The sequence below is a fragment of the Dromaius novaehollandiae genome, chromosome 19, assembly GCF_036370855.1.
Source record: "Dromaius novaehollandiae isolate bDroNov1 chromosome 19, bDroNov1.hap1, whole genome shotgun sequence".
Classification (NCBI taxonomy): Eukaryota; Metazoa; Chordata; class Aves; order Casuariiformes; family Dromaiidae; genus Dromaius; species Dromaius novaehollandiae.
In genome coordinates this window covers 5,170,533-5,190,084 of record NC_088116.1, presented here as the reverse complement: position 1 = coordinate 5,190,084, position 19,552 = coordinate 5,170,533, and the positions used below count along the sequence as shown (strand labels likewise).

General features: G+C 41.5%; 2 protein-coding genes across 14 annotated transcripts in view; one reads left to right on the top strand and one right to left on the bottom strand.

Annotated features, from left to right (window-relative positions):
* On the top strand, positions 1-9,161 carry TTC19 (tetratricopeptide repeat domain 19). Of its 7 annotated transcripts, none has more exons than XM_064523210.1 (10): positions 3-232; positions 294-367; positions 448-558; positions 633-671; positions 1,274-1,330; positions 1,652-1,713; positions 2,290-2,405; positions 2,612-2,766; positions 3,064-3,226; positions 8,887-9,161. In XM_064523210.1, the coding sequence occupies exons 1-10, from the start codon at positions 64-66 to the stop codon at positions 9,132-9,134; spliced, it is 1,194 nt and encodes a 397-aa protein (XP_064379280.1). In that variant the 5' UTR covers positions 3-63; the 3' UTR covers positions 9,135-9,161. The 7 variants fall into 7 exon arrangements, with proteins under 7 accessions (XP_064379282.1, XP_064379283.1, XP_064379280.1 ...); XM_064523211.1 differs by having other exon boundaries at positions 6-232; positions 2,290-2,384; XM_064523214.1 differs by lacking the exon at positions 8,887-9,161 and adding an exon at positions 3,755-4,074 and having other exon boundaries at positions 21-232; positions 2,290-2,384.
* The window catches only part of NCOR1 (nuclear receptor corepressor 1), a 74,350-nt gene continuing 61,728 nt past the window's right edge, over positions 6,931-19,552 (bottom strand). For 2 of the 7 annotated variants that reach the window (XM_026101376.2, XM_026101377.2), the window contains exons 36-48: positions 18,541-18,690; positions 17,859-18,020; positions 17,251-17,416; positions 16,482-16,981; positions 15,890-16,018; positions 15,159-15,316; positions 14,662-14,885; positions 14,073-14,210; positions 11,891-12,033; positions 10,464-10,517; positions 9,161-9,382; positions 8,436-8,618; positions 6,931-8,157 (exon numbers count right to left, since the gene is read on the bottom strand). In XM_026101376.2, coding sequence (XP_025957161.1) covers positions 7,970-8,157; positions 8,436-8,618; positions 9,161-9,382; positions 10,464-10,517; positions 11,891-12,033; positions 14,073-14,210; positions 14,662-14,885; positions 15,159-15,316; positions 15,890-16,018; positions 16,482-16,981; positions 17,251-17,416; positions 17,859-18,020; positions 18,541-18,690 — 2,417 coding nt within the window. In that variant the 3' untranslated portion in view covers positions 6,931-7,969. The remainder of the gene's footprint in view (positions 8,158-8,435; positions 8,619-9,160; positions 9,383-10,463; positions 10,518-11,890; positions 12,034-14,072; positions 14,211-14,661; positions 14,886-15,158; positions 15,317-15,889; positions 16,019-16,481; positions 16,982-17,250; positions 17,417-17,858; positions 18,021-18,540; positions 18,691-19,552) is intronic. The other 5 variants (XM_064523208.1, XM_026101379.2, XM_026101378.2 and 2 more) reach the window with 5 other exon arrangements.

The window sequence follows — 19,552 nt, the reverse complement described above, 5'->3', positions numbered from 1 at the left end:
CGCGTCACGCGCCATGCGCCGCGCGCCGCAGCCGAGCTCTTAAAGGGCCCGCGCGCGCGCAGGATGCTGGCGGCGGTGCCGCGCGCCCTGTGCCGCCTGGCCGCCCGCCGCCGCTGCCCCGCGGCGCTCCCGCAGGCCCGGCGCGGCGCGGCCCGCCTGGGCGAAGGCGGCGGATGGCGGCAGCGGCGGGGGGCGGCGGCGGCCCGGCCGGGCGCGCTGGGCTTCCTCGGAGGTGAGGCGGGCGTGGGGCGGGGGGCGCGGCGCGGCGGGCAGCGCTCACGGCGCCCCCGCAGCCCTCTCGCTGTTCCCCAGGGGCGCCGAGGAGGACGCCGAGGACGCCATTATCCTGCTGCTGAAGAAGGCCAAGGTGAGGCGCGGCCGCGTAATGGCGGCGGGCGGCCCTCGGCGGCGGCCGCGCCGACCCCTGGCCGTTACCTCTCGCCGCAGCTCAGCGTCATGAAGGGGGAGCTGGGGGAGGCCGAGCGGGCCCTGCACCAGGCGCTGCGGCTCTCGCACCAGGCCGGGAACGGGAAGGCGATCGCCTACACCTACAGCATGGTACCGCGGCGGGCGGGGGCGCGGGCGCGGGGGGAGGCGGTTTGGGGCGCTTCAGCGCTGACCTTCTCTTCCAGATGGCAAACGTGGCCCTCATGCAGGGGCAGTTGGACAACGTGAGTAACTGCTCTCGTTTTCTTTCTCCTCTCTCTGCCCCCTTTTGAATTCTTAGAGGCTGAGGCCCTTGTGCAGCTCTTGTCTGATATCTCAAAGGTTTGCCTTCACGCTGCGTGCCGTGACTGGCTCTTATGGAGCGTTGTGAGGCAGAAGTCTTGCAGTCTGAGGCAAAACAGGCTGCTTTAGAGCTGGAATCCCAAGAAAAATAGTGACCAGTTATTGCTTTCATGGTTGGCTTTTGAGCTTCAGTGTGGTGAGCAAGGGAAGGAGTGCGTTTTGCTGTCAAATGCCACAGTTGAGTGTTTAGAGAACTGGCACAAGGACAGCATAGCAAAGCACTGAAAAGATACAGCTGTGTTAAACTCGCAGCTGAGGTAGGAGTCTTAAGCTAGAAATCAAAAGGAGCCGGCTGTCTGCCGCTAGCACAGGGTTCTGGCTAATCTTTCAGTTCTGGCTGCAGGCTGGCCTTGATATACAAGGCAAATGCCACAAACTGTGTCAGATAGGTTTTCTGCAGTAGTCTGCCTCTGTAAAGGGTGGAGAGCCTTTCTTCTAAGTGCTATCATGCCTCAATATTCTCCTCAAACTTCTCTTGTTTCAGGCAGAAAAGCTCTACAAAGCAACTATGAGCTATATGCTTGCTGGGGACACCAAGGAGGTATGCTCTTCTGATAGAGGCTTTCAGCTGGAAGCCTCTAGTGTGGTGCACCATTCTGTGGTCTGTTTCTTGCTTAGGCAAGATGATTCTCATATGCTCTTCCACAAGCTGTGGTTCTGCCTTGTGCCATATAATACCTCCTACTGGAAACTGGCAGTGTGGCAATGAGCTTGCCTACTTCTCAGAAACTTGATTTAATGGATGGCAGCTCTGGAGACAACAGAATGGGCATTTTCAAAATCTAAACTTGGTCTCTGACAAACTAATGGTTCTATGGTGCAGTTGCAAGAATAACAGTTACATTGTGTCTGCTCCTGGCAGGATGACAATGCAATCCTTGAGATGTCCCTCAAGCTGGCCAGTATCTATGCTGCTCAGAAACAGTGAGTTCCCTACTAAAGGCATCTTTAATCTCAGCTTCGCAGTGGTAGTCAAGCGGAAGCTTTTGCTTCGAAGAAGAGGGTGCCCGAGGAAGCTTAGATTTGACAAGGTATCATGAACATAAAGGTTACCGCAGGCATGATCTCTTTCTGCTCTTGTCACATAGCACAGTGACTGCTGTTACAACCTGCCCAGCTCAAGGCAAAAGTAGGTAGTTGTAGAGGACATAACTCTCTAGCCTTAAATCCGCACCTCACAAGACATGCATTCAGGAGTGAAGCTTGTGAATGCAGTTGGTGCCTGGCCTGCGCTGGAAGCATAAATTCATTTTTACAAGGGATAGAGCATTGGTATGGGTGGCCTTAGCTGGCCTTTTTGGAGGGGGGAGGGAGAGTCCTCTCTACCTCTTGGATCCCTTTGCCCTTTGGTCAGGGGTAGGTCCAGGCCATGATCAAGGAGGGAGCGTTGAGGGAAAGGGTTGTCTTACAGGCCATCTAGGATGAGGAAACAAAGGTCCTAACATCTCTCTGTTCAGACCTGGAGGAAGCCTTGCTTTGCTAAGCCGTTGCCCTTTGCAGGCACAAATTAGCCCTGGCTGGCTACGAGTTCTGCATTCTGACCTTAGAGGAGAAGATTGCCAAGCAAAAGGACTTGCCTGAGGATGTCTTACCAGGTGGAGCTTACTTGAGTGCTTGTGGGTGATGCTGCCTTGCCTGCCAAAGACTGCTTATTGTCTTTCCCCTATTTCTGTGTCCTTGCTGTTGCTTTCCATGTTGCCTAAGCCCCATCTTCCCGTCAATCCAGTCTTCACACTGCTCGAGTTTCCCGTGCATGTAGGATATAGGTTTGTGCTTGATGTTGTAGAAGTGATCACTGTCACTCTTTTCTTTCTATTCACAGCTGAAGAAAAAGCCAACACCCGTCTCTTGCTGGGGATGAGCCTAGATGGCTATGCTCGGTATCTCCTAAGCCTTAACCAGTTCCCAGTGGCCCAAAAAATGTATGAGAAGGCTCTGCAGATATCAAGTGATGTTCAGGGAGAGACTCATCCACAGGTGAAGTGTAGAGCAGTAGTTGGACTAGTGGAAAAAGAAAGGCTAACTGATCTTATAGAAAACTAAGGTGGCATTAAAAGCAACTGATGGCACTGAACATATGTAGCATTGAATTAGGTTGTTTTTCTGCTGGGAAGAATGAGCATGTAGCATGCTGATATATAAGGTACTTTCTTACCTAAAGCTTCTTTAGAAATACTACTTTTACTAGTGTGACAGTGGTAAAAATGTAGTGCTCCCATTACCCCAGGTTTCAATGAGTCCTGCTCTGATGCTTCCTTTTCTGTCCTGCTGCAGACTGTGGTCCTGCTGAATGACTTAGCAACTGTCCTGGATGCTCAGGGGCACTATGATGAGGCATACTCCCATGTGAGGAGGGCAGCTGAGCTGGCAAAGGAAACGCAACACCCTGAGGAGCACATGGTGCTGAGTAACCTGGCAGCAATTCTGATGCACAAAGGTAACTAAACATCCAGCCCAGTGCGTTGTGTGTGTGCTGACTGCAGAGTTCTGTAGCACAGACTTGAATTCTAGAGTTGTTTTTGCTGTTACTCCTTTTAGTTGAAGCGGTAGGTCTGCCGACCTGGTGTAGGCAAGCTGTTGTATTTAAACTGAATTCAGCTGCTGAAGGATCCTTTCTAGGATAAGTGCAGTACAGGTGCATCTGACTCAGCCAGAAGGTTGCCAGGAGATCTAGTTTCCCGTGTTCTGTCCCAGAGGACTATATATGCAGTAGCTGGTTCCAGAAGGACAGAGTACACTGCTTGAGACTTGTTCGTTTCAGTGAGATCTTAATGTTGAAGCAGCACCTTGTCCTGTTATTACAGCTGCTGTCTAGCTTTCGTAGTTGACACCCTGTGTTGAATGTTTTCTGAACTCCCCTAGTTCTGAAGTGTTCCAGTGTTCCTTTGTGTGGTCAGCTTCAGGAGGGTACTCTGAGAAATGGTGATGTAACTGGCTAGCCATGCAACCTTTCCTCTTGCTACAGAAGACTTTCTGCAAGCAAAGCAAGTGTACAAAGAAGCTCTGAAGCAGGCAGAACAGAAGGGAGATACTGCTTCTGTCCAGCACATCCAGGAAGAACTGGCTGAGCTGGCCAAGAGGAGAAAGGGCTCCAAATGAGTTTGGCCAAAGAGTCCAAGCTTGAAGTGGCTGACAGCAGCAAGGGTGGGTCAGTACCAGCAGGCTGGGACAAGTTTGGTGCAATTCTCAGGGGAAGCAGCAGTGAGGAACTTAGACTACTTAACAAGAAATGCTGCTACTGCCTAACTATTTAGCCCAAAATAAAATTGTGAAATCTTTACTGTATGTGAATTTAAATTTGTGGTGTGGTCTATGGTTAAAGTGAGCCTCTGTGCTAGTGAATAAACTTAGTCTTGACTGCCAGCAGAGTGGAACCCTAGCCTGGAATTAATACTTGCAGCAAGTTTTTCATTTGCCACTCCTGACTGTTCATAAAACTATTCAGTTTCAAAACTATTAAGCCAAGTCATGAAAAGTGGCACACCCTACCATTAGATATCACTGACTTAGATTTCAGATTAAGGAATTTGGATCCAAACTAAGGCTGGAATTGTGTTACTCTTTATGTGGTGGCTGATATAACAGGGTATACTTGCTAAGTGCTGCAGTTCTTTATGCAGCACTTTTTATATTCTTCAACAGATTCCCAGAGTGTATCTGTACTGTACCAGAGCTCTAGTTCCATGTTCTTCTTAAACAGGTTGCCTGAAGATGAAGTGTTTGTCTTTAAAATGTTTTAGCATCCAAGGATAGAACATGTCCTCTGAAAGGAGGGATCAGACTGTTACCAAAACAGCTGCTCTGTCAGAAATAAAACACTGTTACCTTACCCCAGCCAGAGTGTACTAAATGCCAAAGCTTTCCTCCTTTCTGGGGTAGGTCACCATCTGCCATTGCTAGAATGGTGAGGCTCCCTGCTGCAAGATAGTGTGTCACAAACTGTCAGTAAGGTACATGTTTTCACCTGAATTTAGCATGAACAGCCTGCTTTTGCAACAGAACCTTTCAGTTTTGTCCTGCAGGGAAGTGTAATGTTAAAGACAAAGGGTAATTGAACCAGAAGTTATCAAATCTGTCACTAAGCAAGCATCATTTTATCTTCTCATTTGAGAGAGGGCTCCAGCTGTTTGGTGTGATCCTAATGCTAATTGTATGACCATTAAGTTTACTTACAGTAGCATTAGCAGCTTCAGTTTTGCTTAATTTTGAGTTAAGAAGAGGTGGATGCAGGTTTTCTAGAGTCAGTGTTCATTGAAGCTGAAAACTCCTTGTCACATACTGGTCTGTTGTCTGCAAGCTAGGAAGTAAAAATGTCTGCTACAGGCAACTTGTACCTGCAGGAGGGCCCTAATGCTTTAGAGCCAAGCCTTTTTAAAGTGTGTGGGGTTTCTTGTTTGGTTTTGTTCTTTAAGTGGCAGACCTTAGATACTCCAGTAATGTTAACTGGGAACCCTGCAGCACCCCCTAAGGGAAGCATTGTGCTTGTTCTCATGAACATAGCTTGATGCTGCAAAACAAGAGGGAGACACAGGAAAAGCAAATGGAGAACTGATCCCCTTTATTGATTGGTCTGAATCCAGAAGTCACTGTCTACTGAAGACATTGTGTGGAAAAAGTTGAGTTATGATGCATGGGTTTTTCAAGTCTTAAATGATTTCATATCAGAATCATGAAACATATCAAGATGAAAGCATTATGAAAGCGCTGATCAGAAATCAGTTAAAAATTTGTAGTAAACTACATTTTGTAAACATGATTTATGAACACCTTCCTGTTTGAAACAGGTCAGATGTAATTCCATCTTTGAAGGCTACTGGAATTGTGATAAACCTTAGGCTCTGGAGAGGTTTTTACATTGGAGAAGTTAGAACTTGGATCACAAACAAGAAAAGCAGCAACATCTTAGGTGCAAATGCCACTCGAACTATGGTTTAGGGGAAGTGACTATCCTACTCTGGATATCTTGCTGCAGCAGCGATAAAATGAATATACATTATGTAAGCTTTGCAATGAACATGCTCTGCTTACTGTACAGTTAGCAAAGGCTTTTGCCTGTACATACCTCTTTCATGTTATAATTATGCTGAGAAAATGGGAACAAGTGAGTTGTAGTGGAGAGCTGAATTCCATTCTATAAGTTTAAATCCACAAAAAAGGGCAGATGAACTTGTTTTCCAGTATTTGTTGCTGGGGGCAGGTGGATTAAATCAAGGACACAGGTCTACAAACAGGATGAAGAATTCACTAGTTTTAGCCAGAAAGGGTTAAAGGAGCAGAGGGCAAGAAAGTCTTTGAGAAAGACTGCAAGGAGATTAAGACTGATGCTATGTTTAAGAAAAGTAGCAAAATAATTCTGTATTTGCAATACACTATCAAGTTTTCAAATAAGTTTCCTTGCCACTTCTCTTCCCCATACTCAGTGCAAATAGGTTCTTCTTTCTAAAGTACTCAAAGTAAATTTGCTATTGATAAGTAACTCTGTATTTCTTCCTGTTTGTAATTAGACCATTACAGTCCCTCCATGAGATGTAGAGCTTATATGGACTCACGCTTACCCAGCCTACAGTGTTTTACCTTACACATAATGAATTGCAAATAGTGATAAATATGAGTATTTTGACTGGCAAATAACTTCAAGGCAAAGACTGTGTTCACCCATGAGATGCAAAAGCAGTTTGGTATCTGACAAGACCCCCTCCCCACCCCTGTCAGTGCTATCTGTAAATCAGTACTTCTGCCCATAAGATTTAAATTCACTTTCCTGAGGACAATGCAGCAAAAACTAGGATGCTCTTGAAGATGGATGTCAAAAGACCCGGTGCTGTCACTAATCAGATGCATGTATACATGAGCTATCAGTGTATCATAGCAGGCATTGATAGATGAATGACTGGAGAGACTCCTAGTACCATATACAATTAAAAAAAAATCTCAGCCTGACATGTATTGCACACTTCAGGAGTTAAAGCCAAGCATTTGTATGGACTTCCACCAAAAACTTGCTTATAGGAATGGGGACTGAGATGGGGACACATGCTTTAAAATAATTTTTACATAAAGACTTTAAAGTTAGACTGAAGATAAAAAGTCACAGTACCTATTTCAAACTAGTTGTAACAGAAGCCACGTAGTTGACTCATGTGTTGTTCAGTTATTCTATAAAAGCATTTTGTTTTATTTAAACTTAGGATGTAGAGATTTTTCTTCTTAAATGATTTATCAACCCACCCAGAGCCTCTGTTCAGATAAGCCATTTACTGTGGTTAAATATGACAGTAAAATTTAGTAGCCTGTTTCAACTGCATACAATGCAGAAACAGAAAACACTAAGTCTTTTGGGGCATAGTTAAAATTCCCAGTGTGCATAACAGTGAGGTATGCCTCCAGAAGCTGTTCTTTTTGTGTTTTTATCCTTTTTTAAATGAACCATAACATACCCATGCAATAATATTTCTGCAGTGTTGCTAAATAAAACCAACTGCACTGAAAATTTACAATGTGGCAGAATTTAAAATTCAAAGAAATATACCATCTTATTCCAGCGAACTGGACTATGTTAATGTACAGAATTCATTAAGGGGTCAGTCTTAAAAATCAACATTTTCACAAGAGCTTGTACACCACTGAGAAAATGTGTCTAGGGAAAAAAATTATATAAAAGCACAATGCCTGCAAGAAGTTGCATGGCATTAAATGGGAAATGAGCTAGGCTGGTTGGAAGGCTAGGGTTATGGTTAGGTTAGGCTGGGCTGGGAGGGGGGCTAGGTTTATGAAGAGTACTCTACACTGGAGAAAATGCTTAAAAAAAAAAATTACAAAATGACCCCCAAAGTTTAGGCAATGATTTGAACATAAGTACACCAGATACTATAGCAAGGGAAAAAACACTGCAAAAAGTACTCTCTATTTACAGAAGAATGATTTAAAGACATTATGTTTTTCTTTACAAATAGATGTAGAACAGGAATAGTCCACATTTTTAAAAACTCTTTACATATTTATCTTTAGTAAGTCAACCTCCTCGATCAAATTCCTCCAACACAGCCTGTGCAGAAGGCATTTAACGGACTCTCCATTAATTCTTCATTGTGTGGCCCTTGCTCTCTTGGAAAGTCTCTCTGGGCACAAGTCAAAAATAGATTTTTCTTTTGACCCGCAAATTAAAAAAAATCTGCATAGTTCAGTCATCACTGTCAGACAGAGTCTCATATTGTGCTGAAAGCAGTGGTGCAGGTTCTCGCTCCCATATCCTGTTCTGTTGGTGAGTGGTTGCTTGGCTCATGGACGGTGGGGCACATGCAATTGATGTTGGCGGCGTACTGCTCAGCATCCTCATCGTCAGCGGGTTGTAAGGGAACTGTGTTGACCCTGAATTAAAGAGAGTTTCTCCAAATTAAAAACATGAGCCATTCTAACAGATTATGAGAGATATATATGTTAAACCAATAATAAACCCCAAATGGTCTGCTTTGGTTGTGACATCTAGCAGAAAACAGCATCTGTTTCAGAAAAATCCTTATATCACAGATCTATTTGCTGTGATCTTTTAACCCATGCAGCAGTGTTACAATATGTCCACATCTGACCTTTCAATAAATAAATATCTCAGGTAGTTTGTTAGTTTGAAAGAAAACCCCATTTCTCACCTGTTGATGAGGGTCTATCTTCCCAGGCCCACACTGGAGTCTGTCTGTGATAGTCTCCTTCTGAATGTACAGATGAGACAGAGGAAGGTCTTTCAGTTCCTAAATACCCCTGTCCAGGAATTGGAGACTTAGACTTTCTACTATTTGACTTGCCAATTAGCTTCTGCTTGCTGACTCCCCCTCCTAGAAATAGAAGGGACAGATTTTCCAAAGAGGTTACACTGAACTTTAGCCTCTGTAGTTATAAACTATCACTTAGTAGCAAATAGGAGTTTTAAACTGGTGCCTTCTGGAGTGCTGATTTACTACAAGTCGTGATTGTAGAGGTCAGTCTTCTAAATACACTTGCTAGCAAATCCCATTTTTTACCATGATGGAGTTCTATTTCTCTTCTTAGGAAGGGAGCTGTTTTCAGTTCAAGTCAGTTCCCACTGTCTCGTGTTCCTTATAGGTAAAGTAACACACCTGCACCTGGGATGTTGCAGGTATCAGCTACACTCCTTACCTCTTCCCCATTCCATCAGTGCTGTCATTCTCCAAGAAATATTGGCTAATGCTCCTGAAGTCATCAGCGCTATTTTGAAAGCCAGAAGGACCAGAGGGAACAGAAACACCATTTCTACCACTTCCAGAGGACAGATACTTTCAGTGACACTGAATTTATTCATACCTTTCATTTATTTTTGTTCAAGACCATGAAATATTTAGGAGCTGTAATACCTCACCTGAATTTGGTGATGGATTAGCTTCTTCCCTACGCGTCTCAGTATTCGCTGATACTGCAGCGCTGGAACTGCCAGGTGCTACCCCAATAGCCTGTGGCATTACAACTCCGTGATCCTCGCTCTTGTCATCGAAGTTTCCCATCAATGCTTTTCTAATGATGTCTTCCAGACCCAGATTACTGGCAGGATCTGCAAAGGAATGACCCCTAGAACTGACTGCACCTGGGAGATAAAAGAAAACATACAAGGAAAGGTGGGAGGGGAGGCAAAAACACATCTCAGAGAAATTACAAAGGGATATGGGAGAAGGTTTTAGAGAGGCAGAAAGACGGAAAAAAAAAAGATGAGTTTTTTAATGCAAAGCTACATGCTCCAAAGCAGCTCACAACAGCTATAAGTTAGACATGCCAGCAAATATGGAAGAGCTACACCAGTAGTGCCACTAAAAGTCAGACTCTTTGCAAAAGGCTGTGTTTTACGTGTTTAAAAAAAAAGGGGGGACACGCAAAATAAAGGCAAAGGAAGCTGAGCATGCTGATTGTGATAGCATATTAAGTAAAATCTGCAGCTATTCCTCAGTTGTAAGAGATGAGACTAAAAGAATACTTCTCATATTAATGGAACATACTGATTTGTTTTATAAAGTGTAGTATGTGGCAAATACTTATTCCAAAAGCTCAACCTTCCATCTAAGTGGATGGAAATCAGTACTTTCTCCATTTAAAACACAAAAGCACTATATCAAAAGGGGCAGTGACAAGCCAAAATCATGTAAAAGCAATCTGTGGTACTATTCAGTTTCAGATTTTGTAGTTCTTATCTCCCATACTTCAGTTCAATTCTCTGCCTTACTTGCCTCTTTAGCATAGTGACGTATGGCTTGCATTCATTTTTCTCTTCTCATACAAAGTTGTTTTTTGTAAAAAACAAGTATTTTAAATATATCAATTTACAGAGCATACTATATTTGATGAACTAAGCTCAACTTTTATTTAACTGCTCTGTATTTAAATTCTGTTTAAGTGAGACACTAAAAAATTTCACTATTTCTGCCTCTGTGTAAGATTTGCAAAGCACACAAAAATAAAACATTCTTGCCTAAGTTCCCATTTAAATATCTTCCAAAATTTCCTTTGGTCATTTTGTTTTTTCCCCGTGATACAGAAAATACTTTCTTCATGGAGGATATTAATTTTCCATCATCTTCCTGATTTACTGGACTTCCAAAGCACATAAATGAAAGATACAGGATCAGTTTACCTTCTCTGAAACTTGCATTATTTCTTCTACTGAAAGAACTTACCCGACGTAGTAACTGCTGGCAAATTGAATATTTCAGTTCCTGGCTGAGCAGCTGCTGCAATTAAAGCACAATATGTAAATGGGTTTTCCAGTACTGAAGATCACTACAAGAGTTGTAATGCATATGGTATAATTACTTTGACCTATTTCAGTGTTCTGTTTTGACTTTCCCGACATTGTAAGATGAATGTGTGTGTAAGTCTTCTCAGGAAAATGAATCTATACTGGGGTATAATAAGTATCTCACCTAGTCATGGCTAGAGTTTTCACAGTCTTCTATGTAACTTTAAAATGCAAAGCTGCATTTGACTGGCTAACATATTTTAACATATGAAACTTGTAGACCGAGGATTTTTATGTATTCAAAGATTCAGTGACAACTTTGGAGTGGCTACAAAAACCCATTAACCCATATTTTGTCCAGAACAATTAGAGAATAAAAGATTTTCAACAATAACAGTGAAAATGAAAAGATTACTGGTAACAATGGAAAATGTGTTTGCGTGCCAAACACGTTTACACTCAGAGCAATATCTATTGTGCACACAATACAGACCCAATAAAACAGATACAGCAACCCTTACGGATGCAGCTATGTTCTCACAGAATAAGACATGCATCTGACGTGCAGAAATAAAATGCTAGTGACTCAGCTCAATCACATTACTGGAAAATTTGTGGACATCCAGATCCATGTAAAAGCACTCATTTTGTCAATGAAACACAGCATCATACAGAATACACTTCACTAAAGTGAATTAAAATTCTGTGAAATTAATTTGCTGCTTAACGCAAGAGCATTCACTTTCAAAGAAATACTTTCCATTAGGTATTGAGGTCACAAATAGCTTAAACTCTTGCTACTCATGATTTTGCTGCAAGTTTATGTTGAAGTTTCATAAGAGAAAAAACAAAATATAGTTCTAGTATCATATTCCACCATGTCAGTGTCCATTACTGAAACTATAATGAAGTATTCAAAATATGTCATTTCAACAGCCATAATCATAAGCTCCAAAAAAATACAAAGTCTTAAGTTTGCAAGACACTTTTCCAAAAAGAAAATACACAATAGTTAATATTGAAATGAAGCAAACTACAGACACAAAGCAAACAGAATAACTTCAGGTTTCAACAAGTATCTAATATTTTTTTATTATGTGTTTTTTCCACAGTTTTCAGAAGCCATTTCCACCTCTCAAATTAAAGGTCAAAAAGCTTACGTGTGACAAAGTCCTATATAGACCAGCAACAAAACAATCTAACAATCTTCCAGTTGTTCAGTTATAAATAATATATGTTTTTATATTCATACGTTTATGTTCATTCGTATGTTTTAAGAAACATACTTAGTTTAGGACATTTGTGAAAGGCAGTCATATAAACCTTAAGCTCGAAAAATACAGTGAAAGGGCAAGTTCTGCATACCCATGTCAGAGTCACCTCCACCAGATGAGTTCAGCTTTCGAAATATCTCCTGTTTCTTGGATTTCACCATTGGTGACGTGTTCTCAAGTTTGGTGAAAAATGAAGGCAGGTAGCTCATACTACCTGGAGAGCGAGAGTCAGTCCTGCCAAGACCAATGTGTGTCAGACAACATTTTTCAAGGTATACATTTCAATCTTTCTAAAAGCAGTCAGGCAGAAACAGCCAACTTTCATACACATTTTTGCCCTCAGCCTGTTGCTTGGGGACTAGACCAATATAATGACTGTCCAGAGACATTTGCTTTTTCCAAGAAATGGATAAACATATGATAGCTCACAGAAAAAGTGACAGTGTTGTAGTCTGTGCTGAAGAATGGTGCAGAGACAGTGCTCACATGAATCACCTCAGGCATCTCTGTTTCTGCCCTGCAACCTGCATGCTGGTAAAATTTTCACTGAAAATTAGCATGTCTCTAAACATTTAAGCTAAAAGCCCAAATACTCATCCTGGCTGCTCCCACCTCCCTACGAATTTCCAACCCTTTTAATCCTCTTCTCACTTTTGTCCCCAGTATGCCACCAGAAAGGACGTATTTCTTCTTACTCTGCTAACCCACACTGTCACATATGGTCCAAACAAATAAGCTATTTCAGGCATTCTTGGAAAGCTGATAAAAATAGCCATATGCTCTGGGATTTGGCTTGAGGGCTACCAATTAGCCATCCTTGTTCTATGGCACAGATTCAGACCAGAATCTGTGTTCAGTATTTCACACTCCTCATCAATTTTACATTCATAGTAGCTGGCACACTTTCTGTCCATAATTTCTGTCATATTAAGGTACAAAAAAATTGCTAAAGTAAATATCAAACTAAAAAGACATGCATTTTATCTGTGTGTCTTAAAATATGGATATTTTAAAGCTGTTTACAAAGATGATAAAAGTACCAGTACTCCAATTACAGAATTTAACACAACAAAAATCCCCAAAGCATAAAAAATTCAGGTGAGAATCTAAGCTGTGCACCTGGTTAATACCAGAGTCAGGAACAGACTGTACAGCTTCAAAACAAACAAAAATGATCAACTCTAAGTCATAGTCACTGTGGTGCCTACAATACTTGAGTTTATTTAAGAAGAAAGGTGGCAAATTGGCTTTCAATTTCAAGATAACTAAACTTAAAAAAAAAAGATCTAAAAATAAACTAAAAAAGACTCTAGCTTTTCTAGAACCAAAGTTCTTAAAATTTCAAGAAGAGCAATTCCCTCTGCCACATTCTTGAAAATTTCTTGCCATCTTGCTAATATCCATCAGGGACTGCAAGAACCCTGCTTACAACTGCAGACCAAAAATTAAGAAAAAAGTTTCATCAGCATGAGCTTGGAGTAATTCTCACCAGACACTTCTTAAGGACTAGTTCCCAGATTGTCACTTTTTGTCTCTATTCTAGAAGGAGAATGTATTTCTAAACAATTAAGTTTTGTTCAAGCTAAAACTTGCTTCTAGTTAATTGTTAAACCACTTTTTAAAAGTACATGGTGGGTGTGCTGGCTGCTATTCCTTCTGCAGCAGGGAGCTGGGCAAATGACAGAAGCATCCATTTCAGTGTGTGGCTGCCAGATATTTGGAGAATCAGCACTGATGCAGTCTGCCAGGGATCCTGTGTAGGCTTCTGTTGCAGATCTGGCAGACTGACAAGTAACCCTGGGAAACAGGGATGTATGGACCTCCTGACACCCCACCATCCCACCTGCTAGAAATAAAGCCCCTAAGCTGAGTGACGTTTAATGTGACAAGCTACTTTAGAGTCATTTGTGTTGGAAGCCTGGGTTCCTCCACACTTTACCAGGCAGCTGGACAGTATTCAGAGTGCCAAGCAGGCAGGACAAGCCTGGATTATTGAGACAGACAGACAGACAAAGAGAGAACACGTTCTGTGTTTCAGAACATGAACATATGAGGTTTCACTCAGGCCTCCCAAAGCATCTCTCAACTAGAAAATTTTGAATGCTACTGCAAAAGGATCCACAGTGATTAAACGACTTGCCTTGCAGTACCAGGGAAAGAGTGCTTTAACTATTATTTTTGCGATTAGAACGTACAGCTCCACTTCAGAAACTGGATACTGTTTGCAGCCCAAGATCCAGAATAATGTTTTTAAAATTCAGTTCTGCACATACCTCTGTTCAGTAGGCTCAGTTCTTTGGGAAAGCAGTAGAACATTGTCCTGTTTCTCATGTACAGCTGGAACCTGAGGTGGCGAGATTGGCTCATAGGGCTCTGAAGAGACATGACTTCTCTCTGGAGATTTTCCTGGTCTACATTCATAGTTCAGAGACAGATAAGTACTCTTACTGCATGTAATTGCATTCAATTTATATCTTATAAATTATATCTTTATATCTTCAATTTTTATCTTATATCTATGCATTCAAGTTATATATCTTATATGCTTTAATATTCTTGGTGATCTCAAAAACAAGACTTTGAATTATCCATAATGATTCTGATTAGTTCTAAGTGATTAAACACTTTAACTCTTCTAATGTTTGGGAATTAAGCATCAGCAGTGAAGGGAACACAGTTATAAACTGTATTATGAGTCCAAACAATTGTCAAAAACAATACAAGACAGATATTGCCTTGAGGCATCTAAAAAAAGATTAAAGGACAGCTATCACCCCGATCTAAATATTATCATACTAATTTTTGCAAACACCTTACTTGGACATTAATTAAATTAGGGGTTGAACTGATTACAAGCATTACCTTCCCCTGGACTTGTCGGAGAGATTTTCAGGTGACACTCTAGCAGCTGGCCGTTGATGGTGGACAGACTGGGGCTGTGACTCAGGGCTGTAGCGGTTTGATGTCTTTGCCCGGGTAGAAACAGGTGTTGGAGCAGGGGTGGAATTCTGGAATGTACTGGTGGGAGGCTGCAGGGGTGCCTGAGAGGTTGCTTGGTTTCTAGCAAAGTCTTGTGTAATAATTTGCTGATTGTGGCCAAAAAAAAAAAAAAAAAAAAAAAAAGGGATACCTCGGTCAGACATTAGCCAGAGTGTACTTATTCATGCACTAGATGAACATGAGACTAATTGCAACAAATAAGACAATTTTAAAGTTGAGACACATTACTATTTTTACTATTTATCACACCCTCAGGACTAATCCTGCAATTATTAATTTTACTAATGTTCCAGAACATGTGCTTTCATAATCAAAATATAACTTTTAAAGTCTAAAAAGATACATGCAGATAAACCTACACAGATGTGGTCAGCAAGGGTGATTAGTCGATGGGTCCTGGGCACATGTCCCATCCCTTCTGCTTGCGAGGAAGGAGGTGGGGGTTGCTGGGGTGAAGGAGGTTCCTGTTGTGTCCTGTAACGGTGAATCGGCCCCTCATATTGCCTGTTTGGGTCACCTAGTTGAAAAAGTAAAGGTCAACCTATTAAGACACTGTAATACTGAAGCTTCAAGTTTTAAAATCTGTAAGCATATAACTTTCAAAGAAGTGTTTCTGCATTAGATTTTAGGTATCCTGCGTGATTACCACCTTTTCCCTACAACTTAAGGCTCTATGATTCAAGACAGATAACCAGAACTTAATTTCACAACGCAGCGGAAATTCACCTCATTTCTCATCAGCAAACTCTACCGTAATAGTCTGAGCTTTTTCAATAGATAAAAAATGTGGGCATCAACATCAACACACAGTAATTTTAAAGAATACATCTGTGAAAATAAATTTCTTATTAAATCAGCTAGACTATAATGTAAAAGAGCTCTATTGAATATCAAGTGCCAGTTCTAATGCATTTACTGAAGTTCTTCCAAAGACCACTGCAACAACATACTTCAACAAAGGTTTCTCAAAAGCCACGAGCGTGGCAAGTAGTGACTTACAAACTGTTGACATAGTTTATTTTGAGTTCATGGAGCTTGTAAATATATGCAAGACAATGATTAGAATGTTTGCATATGCAGATAAACTTACTTTCTGCCTGGCTTGGTTTGGGTGCCTCTTGCTGATAGGGCTGCAGCTTTTCTTGAGTAGGTACAGGTGAATTTGCAGGACTAATCACTTCAATGGCATCTCCAGGAGCTTCATACCGGTGGGAAGATACTGAATATCAAACAGAGGTTATGGAATAAACTGTAAATATCACAGGTGGTTTTCATTGCCTATACACACCAGTGCTAATGCTTTCATTAAAATCACACTAGTGAAAGTCAAAACACTGTTTTCTCATGACAAACATGGCGAAACAAAAAATTATTTCCACAAAATAGTATTGCCATGTAAACCCAGTAATTTGGGAAGGTCTCATGACCTCTAATAAGGTTAGCTTTATTATCCTGCAGTTCAAGATACAGGATGGAATCTGAATTTAGACAAAGCCAAACACGTATGATTCTGCAAAAATCTTGAGTCACTATATGCAAAAGCTGTATTTGCCTATGAAGCGCCTCTACTGTGCAGAGCTGAGCATTTTATCATTAAACTTTAGAATCGTTTCACAGCCTATTATCTCCTTAAGAGGCTAAGACAAGACAATAAAGTAGTTGGTAGTTATTAAAATACATACAACTACTGGAAGAATCGGAACTCTGAGAGCCCCTGTCTCGTGCATCCTTGTCTGAAGCAATCTGTCGAGTGATGATCACATCTATGAAGTTAGCAGCAGTAATTGTGGTCTTTCCTCGAGTTCTCAGCTCTTCCTCGTACCTGGATTTAGGAGGAGGTCCTTTCTCTTTACCAGCCTCTGAATAGACTACTGATGAAGACTGACCCTGGGACTTGCCACTGGAAAAATTTGCAGAAGTATATGGGCACTGAACAGGTCTCTTTTCTATCTCCAGTGTTTTCTGTTCCATCTGCTGCTGCTGCTCAGTAACCACAGCTGACCTGCGCCCCATATTCTCTTCTATCCTTGTTCCTTCATGCTTGCTCTCTTTTGCTTTGGCAACTTCCATCTGAGGAGCAGAGGCTGCAGCATCTACTAGGGCTGCAAGGGCATCAGCTGCAGTATTGTAACGGGAAGCAGGCAACCCTTGAGTTATGGAGGGAGCTCCAGGGGTGAGCTGCCTGTTGGCAAATATCAAATATTCTGAATTACATCACAAGAAAAAGAACTAGAGCAAGATCATGAGTACAATCAAGTGAAGCTTCTGTGACACTAATTTCTATCCAAACTAGACTGGGTGAGAATGAAATAGAGCATTTCTGATAAGTTGAAGGGCCATCAGATAGTGGTAACTCCTTGTCTCTTATAATTTTCCTCACACTAAACGCACCTTTTCATAAGCTCAAGTATTAGAACAGATGTCTCTGCAACAATAATTTAAGAAACATACATGATACGTAGCTGAGCAGCAGGATCCAAAGGTGTGATTACACTTGTCCCATTGGTTCCTTGAAAAATACTAGGCCTTTGCTGCAGTATGTTTTCCTGGCTTCTGACTGAAGGGGACGGAGAGCGAACATATCCATGACTGCCAGGTCTGCCAGGCTGCTCTGTACCTAGAAAACATAGAGGGGGAAAAAAAGTGGAGGACATTATGGGATCATATAAGTCATTCTTATAAGAATGCAGAATTATGTATCAACACTGACTCCTTCTCTATACCCTTTTCCAGTTGCCTCCACCACTCTAGATATGGCAGTAAAAGTTTTAAATGACAGTGTTCTTTCGATAACGCTCTAAATGAAATGCAAGTTGTGATAGCGATGACTGGGATTCACACCATTCCCTAGGTACTACATGACCAAGAAGCATGCTACTTGCTGAAGTTGCAGTTACAACCAGGACTGCTAGGTGTTAGGAACCTCTCCAGTGCAGAGTAAACCCAAACAATACCGTGTAATACATTGTTAATAAGCTGCATTTTGCTAACAGTGGATATAGAAAATGAGCAGTTACTTCCACAGCAAGGCTGATCGAAATACAGCAACATGCAATTACCTGGTCGAAGATAAAGTTCAGCAGGAACTGAAGCTATTCTCTCTCTCTCTCGTTCCCGTTCCCGCTCTCGTTCCCTCTCCCTTTCCCGTTCCTTCTCCCTTTCCCTTTCCCGCTCCCTTTCAGCATTTGCAGCTGCAGAAGCTGCCAGGTGTGTAGGGTGTCCTGGAAGGTCCACAAAATAAAATGTTTGAAATAGCAAAGAGATATTCACAAGTTTAGTGCAATTTGATGTACACACTTGCCATTATATTCTGCCATCCACTTACAGCAAATTTCCCAAATATATTTCCATTCCACTCAAGTCTACCCACTTACCTAAGAGGACAAAAGCTTAACAGAGTGAGACAGTGGAAAGCTCAAGTAACAACTCAAGTAGCCGCCTTATAGACCGAAATTCCACCCCTTAACACATGTAATATGAGATTAGTGAGGTCATATAATCAGATGACTATAAAGAAAGACCTGACAGAATGAGGCAAATTCTGAATTTGTCAGTGCTCCTTCAGCTGCTACTGCAACTATAAGGACATCATTAACAAAACCTTTGCTATCCAAGTGAGAAGTGCATACAAATAGCATTACCTGAGAAAACATCAAAACATGACATTAGTGACAGCTGAATAGTCAGTTATCTCAGTATGACAGAGAATTAGAGACATCATCAAATGATACTGGCTCATACCTGGTGACAGAGAAGCAGGATTGTAAGGCCTAGGAGGGAATGTAAGCTGGGTACCAGGGATGTAAGTGATTCTCTCCATGGGTGGTGTGCTTGTTCCTCCAGGATGAGGCACTAAGATAGTGGGAGCCATGTTGTTCAGGTCAATAATTCCTGTTAGGAGATGACATACATAAGAATGACCATTCAAGGACACACCAAAGGTCCATGCAGTATATATTCTGTTCCCTGATAACGGTCAGCAGTGAATGCTTAGTGGAAAGAATGTAAGAATAAGACAGGTTTAGAACTATATTCCACCTCTTGGGTGATAACAACTCTGCCAATCAGCAATTTAGGAATATATTAAGTGAAAATTTGCATTTGTAGCACTCCATTTAATTGCCCTTGACAAAAGTACACTTCAGCTTTTCTGAATAATCTGATCTATCAGCAAAATGGTATTACCTTAGTATTCACCCCCTTCTCCAGATCACTTATATTCATGAAATGAAATGAAATGTTGAAAGTGCACAGGTCCCACTGGAGCTCCGATGTAACTTCCTCTACTATGAAAAACAACCACTTATTCCTTCTTTTCCAACTAATTAAAAGACTACAAGATCTTATATCTTAGTCCCAAGGCTATTTGATTTCTCTAAGAGTTTGAGACTATCAAAACTTCTCAGAAAACTAAATACCTCACACCAACTGAAATACTCTTATCCATATGCTCAGTCAATTCCCTCCAAGGAAATTTGTAAGTGACCAAAACCTACATCTATCCTAAAAAGCCAGACTGATTCTTCCCCATTGTATCAGTGCCTGTTAGTGTATTTTTATTCGCAGGCAATTTATCCACATTTGCTACCTTCCATTCCACCTATAACTATCAAACAGATTTAAGCAACAGACAGACATATCACAGCCAGTAACCAAGCTGGTAGCTTGATTATTTCCTGCTAAGTTCATAGCTTCTGGGTGAACGTCATGTAGTGCCAGTGATCCACAACTATTCATTTTACTAATTTGTTCT

What these genes read in the sequence shown, in the direction of transcription:
- TTC19 (XM_064523210.1), top strand. Translation starts at nt 64, where the DNA reads ATGCTGGCGGCGGTGCCGCGCGCCCTGTGCCGCCTGGCCGCCCGCCGC. An exon ending in TGCTGCTGAAGAAGGCCAAG is followed by an intron (nt 368 to 447) that starts GTGAGGCGCGGC and finishes CTCTCGCCGCAG; the next exon opens with CTCAGCGTCATGAAGGGGGA. An exon ending in AGCAATTCTGATGCACAAAG is followed by an intron (nt 3,227 to 8,886) that starts GTAACTAAACAT and finishes TGTTCCTTATAG; the next exon opens with GTAAAGTAACACACCTGCAC.